The sequence below is a fragment of the Mytilus galloprovincialis genome, chromosome 10, assembly GCF_965363235.1.
Source record: "Mytilus galloprovincialis chromosome 10, xbMytGall1.hap1.1, whole genome shotgun sequence".
In the NCBI taxonomy this organism is placed as follows: Eukaryota; Metazoa; Mollusca; class Bivalvia; order Mytilida; family Mytilidae; genus Mytilus; species Mytilus galloprovincialis.
Window position 1 is genome coordinate 71,626,887 of NC_134847.1, and position 19,849 is coordinate 71,646,735.

A 19,849-nucleotide genomic window follows, 5' to 3' on the forward strand; every position below is an offset into this window, starting at 1 on the left:
CCATACTTTAAAAATTTGAACATACACATGGACAGATCAATAGCAATGAAAAACTGATCTTATTAAAAAAAATACCTGACAAATTGAAGAAAGATAGACAATCATGCAGATAAAATAACAAAGATAATTACTCAATAAATATCTATTATTGGTGTAAGCCAATAAATTGATTTGATAATATATTAAACATAATTACTTTGAGAATAAACTTAACAGATAACAATAAGTCAAAGACGATGTTGACTTTCATAAAGGACAAAAAGCAAAAAGACTAATTTTAGCCCTTTAAAAGCATCAAAATCATTTTATTCATACATAATAAACACAAGTCAAATATATTGTTTAATAAATGCTATAACAGTATTTGACATTAGCATTAGACCATTACTATTTAACTATAAAAAAAAAATAAGATATGTTCAAAATTAATTATTTTCTAAGTTATGCAGCACCAATCTAAGAACTGCAGAGAAATATTTTGAATAGAACTTTTTTTCTGACTTCTTTATTTCATTTTTGTATATTTTTCAAATATATAGTAAAAACAATAGAAAGCTTATGGTGAATATAAATTATAGAATATGCACACTATTGTGAACTATTTTTGCCAAAATTCTGAGGGTTAAAATGAGTCTTCATGCCCTTTGTCCTGAGGTTTACTAACAACTAAACTTAGTATTCTTAAGTATATAAAATATAATCTATCAGATACTATGGTGGTAACAATCATTAAGGACCCAAGTTTCCAGACCTGAACCCAAGAACCATCCTCTGAAACAAACTTCAAAGGAGTTCAATCCTGTTCCCATTACTGTTATTATTACTGTTCCTGTAATCTTAATATGTATTATACACCCCTTTTAATTCCTTTACACTACCTAGGGTAATAAAAAAAGAAATAATAATACATGTGTCTGAAAAATTATGTAATGAAATAAAAAATAATAATGTTCCTTAACATTTGTCATTTCCTTTTAACTGTTTTTTGTAGTTTAAATTCTTAATCAATAATAATCATTTATTTTATGCCAATTTAGCAATGGAAAAATATCAGTTAAATACCCCCATTGTAAAACTAAACTCAACTACATCATTGGTTTTATCTATGCCTACATACATGTAACCTCCATACAAAATCACATATCACAGCTTCATGAAATCACATTAAGAATAGTTTTATCAAATTAGAAATTAATTTTTACACTGATTTTTGGTGGTACCTTAACTCTGTAAAAATCACCTAAACTATTTTAAAACATTTTCAAAATTAGTTTGTCAAACTGCTTTACATCTGATGAAATGTATCATATAGAGTGTGTGGTTCAAGCTTTTTGAAATTTCTAAATTTTTGTCAAAGGGTCAAAATTAATATTTTTGTCAACCTTCTTTTCCCCCAAAATGCACCTGAGTTCATTTTTGTCTTTAAACTTTTTTTGCTTGACAAAATAATGTGTGTATAATACATAATTGAATACAGTTTACAGACAGATTCTTAATAATCTTATCTTTATTATAACCGGTATATGTTTAATATTTTATAAATAAAGTCATGTATGAAATAAAACCAAATGGTTTATGTCATAGCTGACTGTAAAGAAGCATAGGTACAGTTGGAACGATCACAGATCTTTTCACGGGCAGAAAACTTTTCATAATCAAGAGGTTTTGCACAGAATTCACATTCCTTTGGGCAGCATCCTCCTGGCTTGAGTTCCAACCCAGAACTTAGCCACACCTCTTTGACAGCTTTAACAAAATGGTCCATCATTGGTCTGGTATGGTGGGGAGTCGGTGCCACTCTCAACCTTTCTTGTCCTTTAGCCACTGTAGGGTAGTTGATTTGTTGTACATATATGTTGTGCTTGGTCATTAGTTCATTAGACAAATGTGTACAGAGTGCAGGGTCCCCAACCTGAGAACAAAATAATAATATAGTGATTAAAAAAAAGTGCAATTTATGTTCATTTTTTAAATTACTTCATTATATAAATTTTAAAAACAAAAACAAATATATGGCAGACAGCAACCAATAACAACCCCTGAAGTACTGGTTTTTGACTTGGGAAGTACAGAATATGACAGGTAAAACACATTAAAGAGCGTTCAATCTTCCCCTTAACTGGGACAGCAGGGTGACAGCCCAATAGAAGAACAAACATTCACTTTTACAAAAAATATCAAAAATTAGCAAGTTTCCCTTTTTGATAAAGTTCCATTAAAAATGAGAATGGAAACAAGGAATATGTCACAAGACAAGAGACAAACCAGACCAAAGAGCCGAAAACAGCTGAAGGGCACTAATAGGTTGTTAACACAGCTGGAAAATCCTGAGGTTGGATCCAAGTGGCTCCTAAACAAAACAGTGTACTAGTTCAGCAAAAAAAGATGTTACAGGCAAACACTATTAACAGCCTATAATTTGAGCCAACTGAACTTTTGAACATTCAGAGTAAAATATTAGCATACCAAATTAATAACTTACATGTATTGGAATGATATGACTTGGGCAGTGTATTATAGGCAAACCAGCTTCCAACAGTTTCTCACTTAGATATTTGACAGCTTCCTGATGTTTAAATCTTAGCTGTCTTCCTTCTTCACTTCTTAAAATCTATAATATATAATGAAGAAATATTTTTTTCACTAATGACAGATATTTGGGTTGTAGAAAAGACTCTAACATACTATATGTACCAAACAAAACCATTGCTTTTACAATTAACTTTTAAGACATAGATTTTTGATTTTGTCTATCACACATGTATATCTTTCATATGTTTTCATTTTTTTAAGCTTCATCAATATAGAAATAACTAGGAATTATGAGAGGGTGCAGCTAAAGTATACAAGTAAATTGTAATTGGTTTTTCAATTTAAACATTTTCTGATGCATCACTAATCCATTGCCTAACTACAACGGATTTAATAAATAAAGATCTGAAAACATTTTTTTCAGGTATGCTTAGGGTTAGCTAAATTGAAATACTTTTGAGACAACAACTTTGTTTGAAATAAGAAAGATTATTACTAAATAGGATTTTTGCCGATTATTGGTGGACTCCAAATTAAACATTTAATGCAATAAGTACCTTAACAGAAGCAATAGCTCCAGACAAAGTTGTAGGGGGCAGTGATGTAGTAAATATAAATCCTGAGGCATAACTTCTGATTGTATCAATTGCTTTACTTGTACTGGCAACATATCCTCCAACATTTCCAAAGGCTTTTCCTGCAAAACAAATAAAACATCTAAGATAACATTTCTAAAATGTGTGATTTTACATACTGAATTGAATATAAAATATCAAATTCATTTCTTATACTTGGATTGATTTTATAACCAGGTGCTCCACAGGGTGCAGCTTTATACGACCCCAGAGGTCGAATCCTGAACAGTTGGGGCAAGTATATACATAACATTCAAGCTTGATACAGCTCTGAATTTGGATTGTGACACAAAAAAAATGTCGAAATCTTACAAATCTATTGCGCAATATTTATGCAATTAAAGATTTCTTCTTTTAACTTTTCAAAAACTTGGAATTTGAGAAATTTGGAGAAAAAAAATGAAAACTACTACCACCCCCCTTTTTTTTGCAATAAGTCCAAAACCTGACATTTCTTTATACATAATTTACAGGTATTACTCAATTTATTTCACTTGACTGGGCGGAGTTTAGCCGGTTCGCTAATAATAAACCAGTCCATCTATAGATAGGTGTTTTAGAATAAACTCATCAATGAAATGTCCAGTCATTCTTTTGTAAATTCCTTTGAAGACACTGATAGGTGATTAGAAATCACTTATAATTATAACGGCAATCATCCTTATCACACACATCTTAAAATAGACTGTCCTTATGGAAATTAAAACGTAAGCTCCGCCCGATCAGTTGAAATAACATTAGTAATAGTATAAGGGAGGTAAATCCGAACATACCCAACATTATATGTTAAATATTTTTAAACTACCTCCCTTACAATGATTTTAATTTTACCGAGGGTATAGTTTGCCGACCTCGATGGTCGAGAGGCCCACGGTAGCTTGTCCGCGTCTAACATGCGACTCCTTAATGAAAATTTCACCTAAATTGTCTTCATTGTCCATTGACCAGAAAAACCTAGTTTTCCACCTTTTTTGCCCCTGATTTTAAAACATTTTGAGCAATAACCCTCCAAAGTCAATACTAACCATCCCTTCATGGTATGGAAACTTGTGGAATAATTTCAGAGAGATTCATAAACTTAAACACAAGTTATTGTTTGAAAACTACAAAAATGCTTATTTAGGGCCCCCTTTTTGGCCCCTAATTCCTAAAATATTGGAACCATCAACCCCCAAAATCAATCCCAACCTTCCTTTAGTGGTATTGAACATTCTGGTAAAAATTTATAGAGATCCATTCACAAACACAAACACTAAATGCGTCTTCAGACGACAACGACGCAGACGACATGATAGCATTATAAGACGCAAAATTTTTTTTGTGGTTGTATAAAAAGTAGACAAGTCAGTATACTACATGTACTAAAGATATATTAAATCTTTAGTGTGATTGACATAGTGAAGAAAAACACTAACAGAAGGATGGACAGATGTGAACGAGAAAAAACCCTCCTTTCTGATTGGGGACATAATAAAATGACACTTCCAAATTATCAAATATAAATTGTATTGCTTACCAAGTGTTCCAGATACAATATCGATCTTATCCATACATCCATCTCTCTGCCCAATTCCAGCTCCCTGGCGTCCATACAATCCTACAGCATGTACTTCATCAACAAATGTCAGTGCCCCATACTTATGTGCTACATCACATAGTTCATTTAATGGACACACAGCACCTACAAAACAACATTACAATAGATTTAAACAAAGGACACACAACTTCTACAAAATATTTAGATACTAGCTTGTTTAAAAAGCAATTGAACAAAACCCTCATGCTTTTTCATATTGCTTTTTTTTCTCTGAAAACAGAGCATCTGGCCTCTTCTATTCAAAACAAATTTAGCAACATTTATTTTTCATTTCTTAATCAAAGCTTGGAATTACACAAAAGAGGATTGTATAAAAGGATCTATCTACTAGTTTTTTAAAAGCACTAAAATGGCCATTTGTGGAAAATTTGAATACCTTCTTTTTTAAAGGATTTTTTTAAGAGAAGGTGACATAAAAGTCATAGTGGGAGTTTTTTCTTTAAATAAGTTGTTGAGGTGCTTTATTAAACTTTATCTCATATTTTCGGTAAATCATATTAGGTTTCAAAACTAATAACAGATATAACAGAAGTTTATATTATTTTTCTTACCAGACATAGAATGAACTGTCTCAAATACAACCAGCTTAGGAATGCTAATATCCACTTGTTTTAGAAGCTCTTCTAAATGTACCGGGTCATTGTGCCGGAATATATGTTTTGGTGCACGGCTATTCTTTATTCCCTGAATCATGGAGGCATGGTTACCAGAATCAGAAAATATATGAACACCTATAACAATAAGAAAGAAAATCATACAAAAATATCATTTGATGACAACCATATACCATCAACAACCAAGATGATTAATGACATATATATATATCTATATTTAACCTTAATATTTTAATATAATCTATTTGACCTATATATATTCTTTTTAAATAATACATTTAAAATTACTTTTTCTTTTGATTTACATTGCTCTCTCCAGTGACCTTTAGCACCATGATACTATTTGATAGATTTTACAATTGAGGAAAGCTGTTTTGATGGTAATTAACATTTAGAATGAAATTACTGTATGTTTACATCTTCATCATTTGGTCCCTGGTGGATGGTTGTCTCATTCGCAATCATACCACATGTTATCTCTATTTGAATAAAACTGTCAATTCTTTTAAGATCTTTTTTTTTCAAAATTTTTAGAGCATAATGGGGATGCATAGTATCAACAAAAACTATTTTTTAAACCAATATAAAACTTATCCTAATATGGTTACAATATTAGGTACCTACCTGGCAGCATTTTTCCTAGTGTCTCCAATGTTGTATCATTAGCCACATAACACGATGTAAATACAAGAGCAGCCTCTTTTTGATGTAAACCAGCTAGCTCAGCTTCCAAATCCTCATGGAGGGGTGAATTACCAGATATATTGCGTGTCCCTCCTGCCCCAGCTCCGTGACAGTACAAAGCATCACTTAAAGATAAACAAGTATTGTTACTAAGCTTAAATACTCATCTTTAACATTTAAAGGAAATTAATAGGATACATATGCCAGCCAAATTTGAAAACTATCAAGAAATTACATTCTGTTTTGAGAAAGCTCATTGGTCATGTTGGTGATACATGCACACCATTCAAATAATAGTTGAGTTACATTTAAAGCTTAAAGTCTGAATAGGTGTGTAATGGCAAACACACAAACAAAATGGTTTTGTAGATTTCAAAAACTTAGCTACAAAGGAATGGTGCACAAATTCCACAAAATTATATGCAAGTAAATATGACTTTGAACTATCCTTTAATTAAAGGTATGTTGTATTATATAATTACCTAACAGCCTTGGTAACATTAGGATGCCAACTCATACCAAGATAGTCATTACTACACCAAACTGTGATATCTCGTTTCTGGCCAGAATACTCTTCTGCAAACGGGAACTGTGTACCTTTACGAGTAACTTTCTTGAATACTCTGTATGTATGGTCTTGTTTTTTCTTTTCCACTTGCTCACCAAAAAAGCCTTCATAGTCAAATGTGACATCCTCAGTTTGTGCTGAAATATAAAATTATGCACTGAATTGTGTGGAGATATGAATATGATGAATGAATAGTTGTTAATGATTAGATGATGGCTTACCAGTGTGAAATTGTGCCCTATTTGTACAACAAGTAATTACTGTTGTGTTGTGTTTTTGTTTTCATTTAGTTGTGAGCTTTTTAATTTTTATTTTTCAGATGCAGGTATTGGACGGATTAAATATGATTTGGAATGTGTAACTTAAGTTAGATCAGTTGTCTTCAACAATGGTAGTTTATGTTACTTTCAGTCTGCACCCCAACAATAGTAGTTTATGTTACTTTCAGTCTGGACCCCAACAATGGTAGTTTATGCTACTTTCAGTCTGGACCCCAACAATGGTAGTTTATGCTACTTTCAGTCTGGACCCCAACAATGGTAGTTTATGCTACTTTCAGTCTGGACCCCAACAATGGTAGTTTATGCCACTTTCAGTCTGGACCACAACAATGGTAGTTTATGTTACTTTCCGTCTGGACCTGAACATTGACATGATTCCGTCTAGGGATCTGACCAGTCAGGCAATAAACATGACACTGTATGAGAGAACACTCAAAGATTTGATTATAAATTGTATAAGAATTTCATTGGAGAAGACATTTGATAAAAACATATAACTAATGACATGTTACATGTTGTGTTTGAACTCTGTGTCCTATTTATTGACCCAGCTAACAATTCATTTTCTTTTCAAGGAATGACAGATGTAACATTTTTCCTGAAAGTTCATTTAGGTCAAAGCTGTCCAATAGGTACTTTAAAGGTTTTGAGGACAAAAATACAATATACACTGTAAGATATGTTTGCTGAAGACAACATTAACTATACTATGTTTATTCTTTTATAAGCTTACTCACCCCATGATGTTTCTGCAAAAGATTTTTTTTTCAACATATCCAAAACTTGTTCAACTTTCAAGCCAGATGCATAATCTATCTTTGGAGCTCCAATTGGTTTCTTGGATGTTTTTTCATCTGTTTTCTTCTGTGTTTTAACTGGTTTACTGTCTGGTGTTGGTGACATTTCCCTTACATAGTCTCTACTGGTTTCTTTATCAACATCTGAATATAAAAGAAGATAGATATGAGATATGACTAAAATATGTGTACAGTGCAACCTGTGTAATCTGGCACACAAAAGGACTAGAAAAAAATGTCAGATTAAGGAGGCTGTTGGAATACTCAGGTTTTTTCTGCAAGGATAGGCATATTTTGGGACCATGAAAATGTGTCATTTAAAGCAGGATGTTGGAATATTCAGGTGTCAGATCAGACACGTTACACTGTATATGATATATAAGGCAACCCAATGGCACACAAAATAAAACAAAGGACATCTGATGATTTTCAGAGTTTCTTCAGGGACTAAAAATACAACTTATCATAGAGAAATCTATAATCAAACCTTTCCTCCTTTACATAACTAAGTTAAGCAAAATTTACAAATGGTATTAAATTAATAAAGCCAAATGAGCATAAACTAATAAAAAGGAACATGACTAGTGAACATCTTTCATAGTCCAAGGAACCATTATTTACTTAGAATCTTTTATATTGCCATACAATCAATAATTACCCATCATCTCCATACTTTCTACTTTCATCTCTTGCTTTGGTGTTTCCTTGACCATTTTATGAGACATATATGGGCATTGTTGCATTTGATCTGCACTTATTTCTGAAAAAAAGAACATAACATGTTGGAGGTCTTATTGTGAATTCTATTTGAAGAACAGCAATAAGAGTGCTGTTCCTACAAATGTATGCTTTTTGCATATTTATCTTATATTTTTTTCATGGATGGATACCAGTCATCCTACCACATAGCCTCTCTTTTCTCTTATAAGATTTATATTTTTAAGTAAAACTTTATCTTATAATTGTTTAATTTTCATGTAGTTGTATAATTTTGAGCAGTTTGAATGTTATAGGTAAAATGGGTTTGTATGACACAATGATTAACACAATCAGAATTTTTCTTGTTTTGATGATTGATCTGAACTAATAGTGTATTTGATTGATCCATTCAACAGAAACATTAAAAGCTAAAGCTTGTACCAAATTTGTTTATCATTTATTGTTTTGTACATAAATCAAACTGTTTTCTTGTTTGAGTTGTTTTGCAATTTCAGGGCTAAGCATTTATTATTCATTATAAGGTCTTTGGTAGAGAACTGTTTCATTGGTAATCATACAATATTCTCTAATTTTTATTTATTTTTTTTTATAGTTATCCAAGGTACCAGCCTTATAATTACATACACCAGACGTGCGTTTCATCTACATAAGACTCATCAGATAAATAGTTAGAAAACCAAACAAATAATTGTGTGAAATTGAAGAGCATTGATAACAGAGTTCTAATCTTTAACATGTTTAATTGAACAAAAAGCCCAAAATCATTGAAAATGGTGAGAAGCATATTATAAGTATACCTTTTGTCTGAGTTGTTCCCACAGACATGTATCTCATTGCATGTGCCATAATAGGACATCTTTCTGCATAATTCATCAGCTGTGGGGCAGCTGTTTTTACTTGGCATACTGGAATTCGACTGAGAAATGGACATCTTAATGTCATGATTTTCTGGTTTCTAGATCTAAAATATATAAATAACTCAAATATCAAATTCATTGAACCATAACAGACAAGAAAGTAGCATTTAATGTAACTAATCCAAAATCTAACTGTATATTTATAACAAAGAATATTTGCAGCCTGATTAAGTTTTCAAAAGATATTTGCCACAAGAAAATTTTGTGACCGACCCATTATAAGAAAATATATTTAAACTCATTGCCCTCTAGAAATTCTATAAATATACCGGTAAATGGATTTTAACATCTTCTCTGGACCACAGTACTGAGGTATTTACATTTATATAGATATATGGAGTTGGACTGTAGTTTTGTTACAATATACATGTACATCTAGAGATAACTCCAACAAAAACATAGAAAAAAAAGTTTAACAACAGGATGCCGTTTTATAATTTTCAAACAGAAAAATGTATAACATCAATTATGTAGGTGGTTGTCACACATGTTACAGTTTAATGTTTCAACAACCTGTTAACTTCAACATTTTCCTATAATCATGTATGTAATTACAACATGTACAATATCAAACTATGTCACACCATGTAAACACAGAAATGCGTGTTAATCAAACATATAACACAGAGATTACATATCCTTTGCCTTGCAGCAAAACCCAAAACACAAGTATGGTGAACTTAACGATATTTTATATGCTTTTATGTTTTATTTATAGTAACAATGGCCATGTTTATTCATTGATAGTGTTTTCTAATATAGTTTTGATTTTGAACACCCTAATGGATAATCCTCCCATTTTTTTTAATTGCCTGTTAGTTAAAATGATAATGTTTCTTTTTAATTTGACGCACATATATAGCAACAAGAAAATTGAATAGACTGAATCAGATGTCAATGACTATCCGCAGAAACTTCATGGCCTTTTTAAACTCAAACAGAGCTATAAAGAATAATCTATGTGTTACAGACATACTCATATTTTCTGACATCTTTCAATCAAGAAAATTATTAAAGCAGAACTTTTGAAAGACATGTATACTTATCATGCTTATTGATAATGCCCAAATATTCAAGTTATTTTTTAATGTTTTGTTCAATTTAAACTATTTAATGAATACTTTACAATATAGAATGATTTTTTTATTTTGATTCAATTTCTTTCATAAGTTATGTAGATAGCTGTCATTCTTTAAAACATTGACCTAATTTAAACTGCCTCCCATTCTAATCAAATGTTCATTTAAACAAATCTACATTTAATTTAAAGTTTAAAACCACATACAGTTCACTTAAAAGTTATTGCCATCCAGGAAGTGTTCAATGAGGTCAACAGGACTATGTAGTTATTCAAATATTTAATCTTATCATAAAATATTACTTTCTATATCATGTTCATTTTGTATGTAATTTCAATAATCCTTTTGATGGATAACTTTGGACAATTATTGGTTTATTCACAAATTTTTAAACTTTAAATTCATCAAGAAATCCTTCATATAACTATAATACTTAGATACAACGTTAACTTAAGGATAGGGGCTCAAATTACAAAAAAAATATTGGGGAACATGTCCAAGGCACACAGATGATCCCTCCCCCCCCCAAACATAACATAATAAAGGGACATAACTCAATAACTGAAACATCATTGCTGCTGTTATGAAGCCAAATGCCTGGTAGTGTCCAGAGAGAAGAATTTAAAAATAAACAAATTAAACAATAAATGATTTCTGACTATTATCTTCCACTGGAACAAAGAAAGAATTTTGAACGATTAACCCTGCCAAAAACTTACATGTATCATAAAAGTTAAAGATGTCATGCAATAGAGAACGTTTAAAGGTCGGACGAGGGATTCCAGAAAATTGCATTAACATACACTTGGCTAGGGAAGATAAATTGTTTGATTATTTCTTCATACTGCAATGTGGATAAAAACATTTAACTTTTAAATATATAATAATTCCATTATGCAGACATGAGCATCATTTGTCTAATGAAAAATTATATCATCAAAAGAACAACAACACAAACAACAATAAAACAGTGAGTATAACAAAGGGGGGCTTTATATTAATAATAAAATAACATCCTGCAACGTCATTCAATCATTTTTCTTTTCGCTAAATCCTGAATGTTTTAATAATAGATGTTTGTTCAAACCATATTACAAACACCCTCCTCATATATCATGTATATATTATATAATAATTTTAAATCTTGTCAGTTCATTATCAACTTTAAACATTTTACATCACCTATACATGTATGACATGCATGAATTTAATGGTTCAAAAACTAGACTTTCAAAGTTTTTAATCTGAAGTTGTTAAGGTTTCAAGCTATTAGTTTGAAACCTTAACAAAATAGTTTGAAACCTTAACAACTTCAGATTAAAAACTTTGAAAGTCTAGTTTTTGAACCATTAAATTCATGCATGTCATACATGGTGATGTAAAATTACTATTGTTATCATTTGAATACCCCTGGTATAATAATTGTGTCCTAAACAACATAAAGGTAAAAAGGACATATTTGTATACACATTTCTTTTCTTACCTGTAACATCTATAAACCTATCATTACTATATGCCTTCCTTGATCAAATGTTACAAATCTATTTCTAGTATGGTTCAACTTAACATATATATGCCTTTTATTAGTTAAGACTTACCTAATAAAAGTTTATGATAATACAAAACACTTCCGACTAAATTTTCTTACTGAACTTATAAGTATATTGATAAATGATTAAATTTCTCATTATCATATATAATAACCAATAAATCAAAATAAATAGCAAGTTACCATAGTAACTTAGGCATTTACTGATTAATTAAACGACAAATAATGCTATATATGCAAACTGCTGGAGGCTGTAGGGACATGCAAATATATGCACAGTTTTCATGGTTTTTATGATTGAGTGGTGTTTGTTTTAAATAATGCTGATGATGATGAAGTGAATAGAAAAAAGATGAGTTGTTTTCAAAAAAACAACTCTTTTACAATAATAACAAAAGACTTTTGTTATTTTTCTTATACAACCATGACAACTCTGATACGATATAAAATCATTACATGTTGTTTTAAGTCTGGCCCTTGAAAGTTTATTCAAACAGAATAATCCAATAATTTATAACTTACATCTTAAGTTTATATGGCAAGTCATTATAATAAATTTTACTTTAAATTGCTGATATTTATCATGAAATATCATAGATTATAACATTTCAAGAAATAAAGAAAATTCAATAAAACAAGAAAAGATAGAACAATACCCAAGATTGGCATGTACATGTGAAATGTAATATCTAACAGCATACACGTATATCTTTCTCACTATTTTTCATTCAACTTTTTTCAAGTAGTTCTTTTACATCTTAATCCTTTCTAAAAGAAAAATTCACCATATATAAGTTTCAAAAAGAATTAATAAACAAAATGAACAATGATCTTAAAAAAATTGGATCACAATATTGAAAGTTAAATGGAGTCCTAGAAAGAGATTTTTTGTTTGGATGGTTCATACTTCTTTTATGTTTTTGAGAAAAATATAATGTCAACAAACATGAAAATCTAAACAGCTTCTTAAAAGGGGCTGTGTATTGCATGTACATGTATCATTTAAATGTGTTTTTTTTTCTTTTCAAAGAAATTAAGATTTTAATATGTATGTATCCATACTCTTACATTAAAATTTATGAAACTTATTACAGTGTTTACCATTTGGCATTTAAAGCGGGGTTGGGGGGTGCAGACCACCTTTTTTTGACATTTGCTGACCAAATTATATTAAACATGTTTAGAGGAAAGAAGTTTCGACAACTGAATTTAATCCTTTTGGTAAAGCTCTAATGTATTTAAATTTTATTATTTTATTACAAAATTTATGTCCATGATGCAGAAGTCTGAAATACATAACATTATCATTATATATAAGTAGATATAAGTGTGATAAAATTAGTTGAAAATAAACTTCTTTTTTTTTGTCTTTATATTTTTACACTTTCATTATACATGTTATATCTTATTGATATAGATGACCCCAAATTGTTTAATTTCAAAACTCAAAATAAAGTATATAATACAATCAAAGTAATTATGAAATGAATTTCAAATTATGTAAGTATTAAAAATTCAATCCTATTGTTTAATATAACTAAAATGTATTAAAGTCACTAGATAGATAATACCCAGTCCTACTTAGATTAAATTTATTATAACTATACTATATATTATCAAATAATAAGAACCTTCTCTTACCTGTCAAATTGATGATGTGGCAATACTATACATGTACATTAAAGTTATTAAATAATGTTAATTCACCTGTGTCTTTAGATCAAAGTCCTTTCTATAAGTGCAAGAGTTTTTAAGACATACGTCAATGTCAACATATGATATATTATGATTGGACGAAATCAGTAAAGTGTGGAAATTAAAGATGTTTTATTTTTAAGGTAAAACTGTATCTGTCACGATTTCCTGATTTAAATCCTATTTCTTTGTATAGTTAATTGATGTAATATATAAGAAATGTAGGCAATGGAGTTCAATACAAGAACATGTAGGTTATAAATATCTAGTATCCTAGATACAAAGGAAGTCAACAACTGTTACCAGGGACTTAAAAAAAAGTGTAATAATTTTTTTTAAATTAAAAAAAAAGTTTAGTTTCTGGTCTTTAAACATGTTAAAAGGGGTTAGTCATGCATAGCTAAGGATCTTCAAATTTGTAGATTTTTAAACATCCTGGTGTCAGATCCTATTTCTATTTCTATTTTCTCTTTATTTTCTAAAGTTTATGCAAAATAACAAATATTCAGGAAAATTGCTGTTTAATAACTTGTTAAGGACAATTTTGACTTGTTTGTAGATCTTTCCTTGCATTTGCTGATCATTTTTTTTTGTTTTTAACAGTTGTTCTAGAGCTGTCTAGCATTAAAACCACTTGTTTGTAGAATTATGCCTGCTGAACAGTCCTGTCTTTTACAGTTTATTTTCTGTTATCAAATAAAGTCAGCTATGAAAGCTAGGCCCATGTTGACACTTTTGTAGACATGCCCTTCCATGCCTGCTGATAATTTTAACTGTTCATGCAGTTTTAAATTTCTCTTTTTAAAAATGGCAAATTTCATAGGTTTTCATTTTTCATTAATTATAAGAACAGTTTTCAATTCTATAATGGTTAATATATATAAAAAATGTATGACAAAAAGTCACGTTCAAAAGTCACGGGAAATAAAGTAACAATTGAATATAATATACCCCAGCCCATAAACATAGTAAACACATTTGATAGCAAGACAAGTCAGCACCTCACAATTTTTCCAGAACTACCTGGTCTATTTTCCAAAATTAACTTTTAGATACAATGTACATGTATAATTATCATTGCATACATATCCAAACTGTTTTTGTTGCTTTAAGATTCTTGATACTGGGGATTATAGTCAATATGACTTGCACCTTTTGGCTAAATAATTGGAATGTTTTAAATAACAATCAAATCTACATGTATTTACAGGTTTTCTTTAGAACTTTAGAAATCAAACGATCACCATCTACAATGTACAAACATAATCTGTGCTCCTTTGATAATCATTGCACAAAACATATAATGTCTACTTGAAATATTGATAAATTCACAACTTTAAAATCAATTATGTTTTGACTACATGTGTATATATCTTGAAACATAATCAAGTTTGATTTAGGTATTTTATTGCAAATATTTATTTCTCATTTCTTTATCATATTTAACATATTGATATACAAATGTAGGTGTATGCATGTATTAAAAAAATGATTTGCAAAATTGTTTGGGCCCCAAAGTTCTGAAACAAAAATGTCTGAAACAAAGTGAAATTCTTTTTGAACAGGGTGTTTGAATGTCAATCAATAAAGTTCTCTTTAATTATTACCTGTGGGGAAATTCTCAAACCTCTTTTACAACTTAACTTTTTTGACAACTTCTGGCATGTCTGGAGGAATGAAAACAAGAACTATCTTTGGAAAAGATATACGACGTATTTAAATTTGAGTATAAATCATGTTTAAAACTATCATTTCGATAACCTTCAGAAGCACAAAGATACCATTTAAATAACGTTTTCCCTGTTTGTGTTCAAAGATACCATTTAAATAACATTTTCTCTGTTTGTGTTCAGTATTCTCGGTCCTCGTATCTTTCTGTTTACATTCACCAAAACCCTGCGGAAATCTCACATGCGTAGGTGCGTTCTAAAAGTCATCTACGTTCGTACATCAAAGTTTACATTAAAAATTATATAATTGTCCCGAATAAACAGCTGTAACGGATGCAAAGAGCTATTGGAGAAACAATTATTTTAATAAAAATATAAATCTTTGTAAGATCTAGTTCAAAGATTTATAGTTTTTCATTTGCTTTCCATCACCATATAATTAACAAGACGTTTTTTCAAACACAACCAATTCACCCACCATGACAGCATTTTGTCCAATCACAGAAAGGATTTTCGAGCATGCGTATTGTGTTGCCATAGTTAAGCGTCCTTAGGTTTAAAGGGCACAAACCAAAACTATACCGACTACGTCAGAAAAAGTGCACTGCAAAATTCTTCTCCAAGTTTTTCATTTTCTTGAACATAAAATATATATGATTTGTATTTATTTAGTGCATGCTATGGCTTAAACCTTTTGTAGATACACATGTTTGTTTGTACTCAGAGTAAAGTTTGAGGTGAAAATGCAGCCTTTCAGACAAAGACAAAGAGTCCACATTACCAACAACAGAAAGCCCATAAGACAGCCATATAACATCCATGGACACATCTTAGAAGAAGTTGAATCTGCAAAATAACTGGGAGCCAACATCAATCACAAAAACTAAACTAGTGAATCCACATTCTTGTAGATCAAGTAGGAAGGGAAACCAACAACATTAGGATTTTTTTTGTAGAGAAAAATATACAATTGCCCACGCAAGACCAAGGAACTCAGCTTCAAAACCCTTGTGAGGCCACAGATGGACATGATGCCATTGATGGAGTATGCAAGCATGATTTGGGATCCACACAATGCAAACAACATTCATAACCTGGAAATGGTACAAAGTTAGAGCAGCAACATTTGTAACTGGTGACTACATTTTGAACAATCGAACCATCAGTGTTACAAACCTAGTATTACACTAGTCCAGATAATTATGACGTCTGGGAGGCTATTCTAATTTTTTTTCTGGGATGCCTTGCCAGACGTCATAATTATTTGGACTAGTATTACACCAGCTGAAATGGGAAACCCTCCAAGAACACAGCTATGGACAGTCATAATGTCAAATGATGTACCGCTTAGTTAACCTCCTGGTTTCAATAGATCTTGCCTAATTACATCAGCAGCAAACTTAAGCGGACACAAGATTTCTTGTTCATTTGCAAAAAAAGCAGATATAGTAGTCGATAGTACATATGTACTGCCGTTATCATTATGGTCGCGATATGGAACGTCTCGAACAGTTTTGTTGTTATCAGATCTCTATTCATACAGGCAAAACACGTATTACACTTAAACCATGTGATATAAAAAAAAATGAATTGTTGGAAGGGAGAGTTTTTCTGTAAAATAAACATATAATTTTACACTATACTTGGTCATACCTGTCTTTCGTAATGTACGGTATGGTGTTTACGTTTCCTGAATAGTGACCTTGACCTTTTAAAAAGATATCCTGAATTAATATTAACTCGTCCCCTATTAGTTCGGACCATGTCGTCTCTTTCACGGATGTTATCAAGGATGGTCTAACAACAAAAAATAATCTTAAATGTCGAACCCAACAAAGAGGGTCCAATTGATCAAATAGTATTAACTATACTTTATCACTTCTAAATATATTTTCGTTCATTTTTTTTGTACATTAATGACATTAATACACCACTGTCCCAGGTAAGGGGAGGGTTGGGACCCGTTAACATGTTTAACCACCCCACATTCTGGATGTATGTGCCTGTCCCAAGTCAAGAGCCTGTAATTCAGTGGTTTGCGTTTGTTTGTGTGTTACATATTTGTTTTTCGTTCAGTTTTTAGACATAAATTAGGCCGTTAGTTTTCTCGTTTGAATTGTTTAATTGCTATTTCCGGGCCTTTTATAGCTGCATGACTATATGCGGTATTGGCTTTGCTCATTGTTGAAGGCCGTACGGTAACCCAAAGTTGTTGTTACTTTCTGTGTCATTTTGATCACTTGTGGAGAGTTGACTCATTGGCAATCACACCACATCTTCTTTTTTTATATTAATAAAAAAAAAAAAAAAAAAACACATACTGAGATATTACTATTATATAGCATGCACCTTTCGACAAAAGCCAGCATACCCGATATATCTTGCACAAGCTTAACAGTATATATTTAATGATAGAATAAAATTAACTATTTAATATTTCCACTGTTTCAATTTTGAGTACATTCCATTCAGTTTTAGACCTTTAGGCATTTGGTTAAATGCCTTACAATTTTTTCAGGCAAAAATGCCTGAAAAAAATCAATTTGCAAATGCCTAAATAATGCAGTCCTCTAAAATGACTTAAAAATTCAGTCATTCTACAAAATGCCTAAATTTGGAAAATAATCAGACCATCACAGATGATTGAATTTAAAGTATTGTTTAATCAACTTACTACCAGAATGGATAGATGGGAAACATATTTTAGTGGAAGACGAAGGCAAAGGTCGAGGTTATAGGAACAATTATAGATGATATTTAAACAGTGACAAATTTTAAGGACCAATACAACAGACAACAAGGACAAGGACAATGGCAAGGATACCATGAGTTATCTGCACCACAAATGAAGTTCAGCTTATAAACACCAGGAAGAAAGGCGAGGCTTTAAATGTGGATCGACAGGACGCATTAAGATTTGATGTACCGCAATATAAGATGAAAAGAAGGATTTAAACTCCAAGAAGTCTATGGATCAGGACCATGATAAGGCTTATGTGAATCAACTACGTCAGCTCATAATAACCAAGTACCATGCATCAGCATTGTTTGGAAGTCCTACAGAAACTGAGGTTCTACTGCATGGTAAAACAGTAAAGAGTCTTTTTGTCACTGGATCAACTGTTTATACAGTCAGCCACACAACACCAACTGACTTGATAGATTTGTCACTTCAACAACTCAACACCTTATTAGACATAGAGTGTGCAGATGAACAGCAACTGCCATATGAAGGTTATATAGAAACAGGACTTCAGCTACCACTTCAGAGAGAGTAATACTCATGCATTATTTTGATTGTTCCAGATACTAGTAGCAGCTACAACATCCAAGTACCACTACTTATTGGCGCCACATTTCTTCAACTCATCATGAATCATTACAACATTAACATGGCACCAGGTATTTACAGACATCTGAACTCAGCACCTCATGGTACCTTACCTTTGGAACAATCACAGATAATGAACTTCAACGTCAACGTCACAACAACACATTGGCTGTTATCAAGAATGACTGTGGCAAACAAGTTACCGTCAAACCAAATTCAACGGTTCAGATACCAAGTTACATCGAAAAAGAACTATCATATTGTTCAGCATCAGCTTTGCTTCTTCCGTCAATTTTACAACCCAACTGCAACGATCTTGAATTAGAACCATCACTTATAGAATCAAAGTTAGAAGAAATGGACAGATAGACGTACTACTAGCCTATGTTACATCGCACACCATTACAATTCAACCATGCGAGATACAACCAGTCTGTATTAAACATCAAACAGAAGACACTGAAGCAAATATCCCCATTATTGATCAATTGGAAATCAACACCATTGACTTAACAGATGAACAGTTGAAGAGAGGGATATATTTTATAAAGTCGTACGAAGACATCTATGCTAAGAATTATTAAGACATTATCAACAGTACAATAAAACATCGGATAGCCTTGTTAGAGGAAAACCCGTCCAAATAACGTCACAAGCGTATATATACCACCAGCCATGTATGATGAAGGAAAGGCACTTCTAAACAGTTATTTCGAAACGGAACTGTCAGACCATCACACAACCATTATGCCTCGAATGTAGACCGGTTTGAAAGAAGAACGGCAAGCTTCCCCTATGTATAGATTATCGAGACCTTAACCGAATCACGAAACAGGACAACTATGATTTGCCTAGAATAGAAGATCTCTTTGATGAGCCTGTAGGTATTAATGTTTTATATGCGTTGATATGAAGAGCGGGTACTACCATTTCGAGAATTTTACATGCGTTGATATGAAGAGCATGTATCACCAAGTCGAGAATTTTACATGCGTTGATATGAAGAGCGGGTATCACCAAGTCAAGACCCTAGAGCAGCACAAAGAAAGAACCGCCTTCACGATGGGTCCAATAAGATTCTACCAATACAACAGGACGCCGTTTGGTTTAACCAATTCGCCTGCAATCTACGAAAAAATGATAGAGGAATGTTTATTTGATTTGCACCTTAAGATATGCT

The 19,849-nt window shown here is 31.4% G+C and overlaps 1 protein-coding gene across 4 annotated transcripts; it reads right to left on the reverse strand.

Annotated features, from left to right (window-relative positions):
- Positions 1–1,266: 1,266 nt before the first annotated feature.
- Positions 1,267–17,048, reverse strand: LOC143048293 (5-aminolevulinate synthase-like). Of its 4 annotated transcripts, none has more exons than XM_076221885.1 (11): positions 16,992–17,048; positions 9,226–9,389; positions 8,367–8,468; positions 7,649–7,852; positions 6,545–6,767; positions 6,003–6,187; positions 5,316–5,495; positions 4,684–4,848; positions 3,090–3,229; positions 2,483–2,611; positions 1,267–1,912 (listed from the first exon to the last, which is right to left on the reverse strand). In XM_076221885.1, exons 2-11 carry the CDS (start codon positions 9,368–9,370, stop codon positions 1,574–1,576), a joined length of 1,812 nt encoding a protein of 603 aa, XP_076078000.1. In that variant the 5' UTR covers positions 9,371–9,389; positions 16,992–17,048; the 3' UTR covers positions 1,267–1,573. The 4 variants fall into 4 exon arrangements, with proteins under 4 accessions (XP_076078000.1, XP_076078001.1, XP_076078002.1 ...); XM_076221886.1 differs by lacking the exon at positions 16,992–17,048 and adding an exon at positions 13,615–13,709; XM_076221887.1 differs by lacking the exon at positions 16,992–17,048 and adding an exon at positions 13,681–13,708.
- Between the last annotated feature and the right edge of the window lie 2,801 nt (positions 17,049–19,849).

Bases quoted from the DNA above. Each gene is read 5' to 3' on its own strand.
- LOC143048293 (XM_076221884.1), bottom strand. From the start codon at position 9,634: ATGTTAAAATCCATTTACCG. The intron at 4,849-5,315 runs GTAAGAAAAATA...GTTGTTTTGTAG, and splicing joins GACAGTTCATTCTATGTCTG to GTGCTGTGTGTCCATTAAAT. The intron at 2,612-3,089 runs GTACTTATTGCA...TATATATTATAG, and splicing joins GAGCTATTGCTTCTGTTAAG to ATTTTAAGAAGTGAAGAAGG.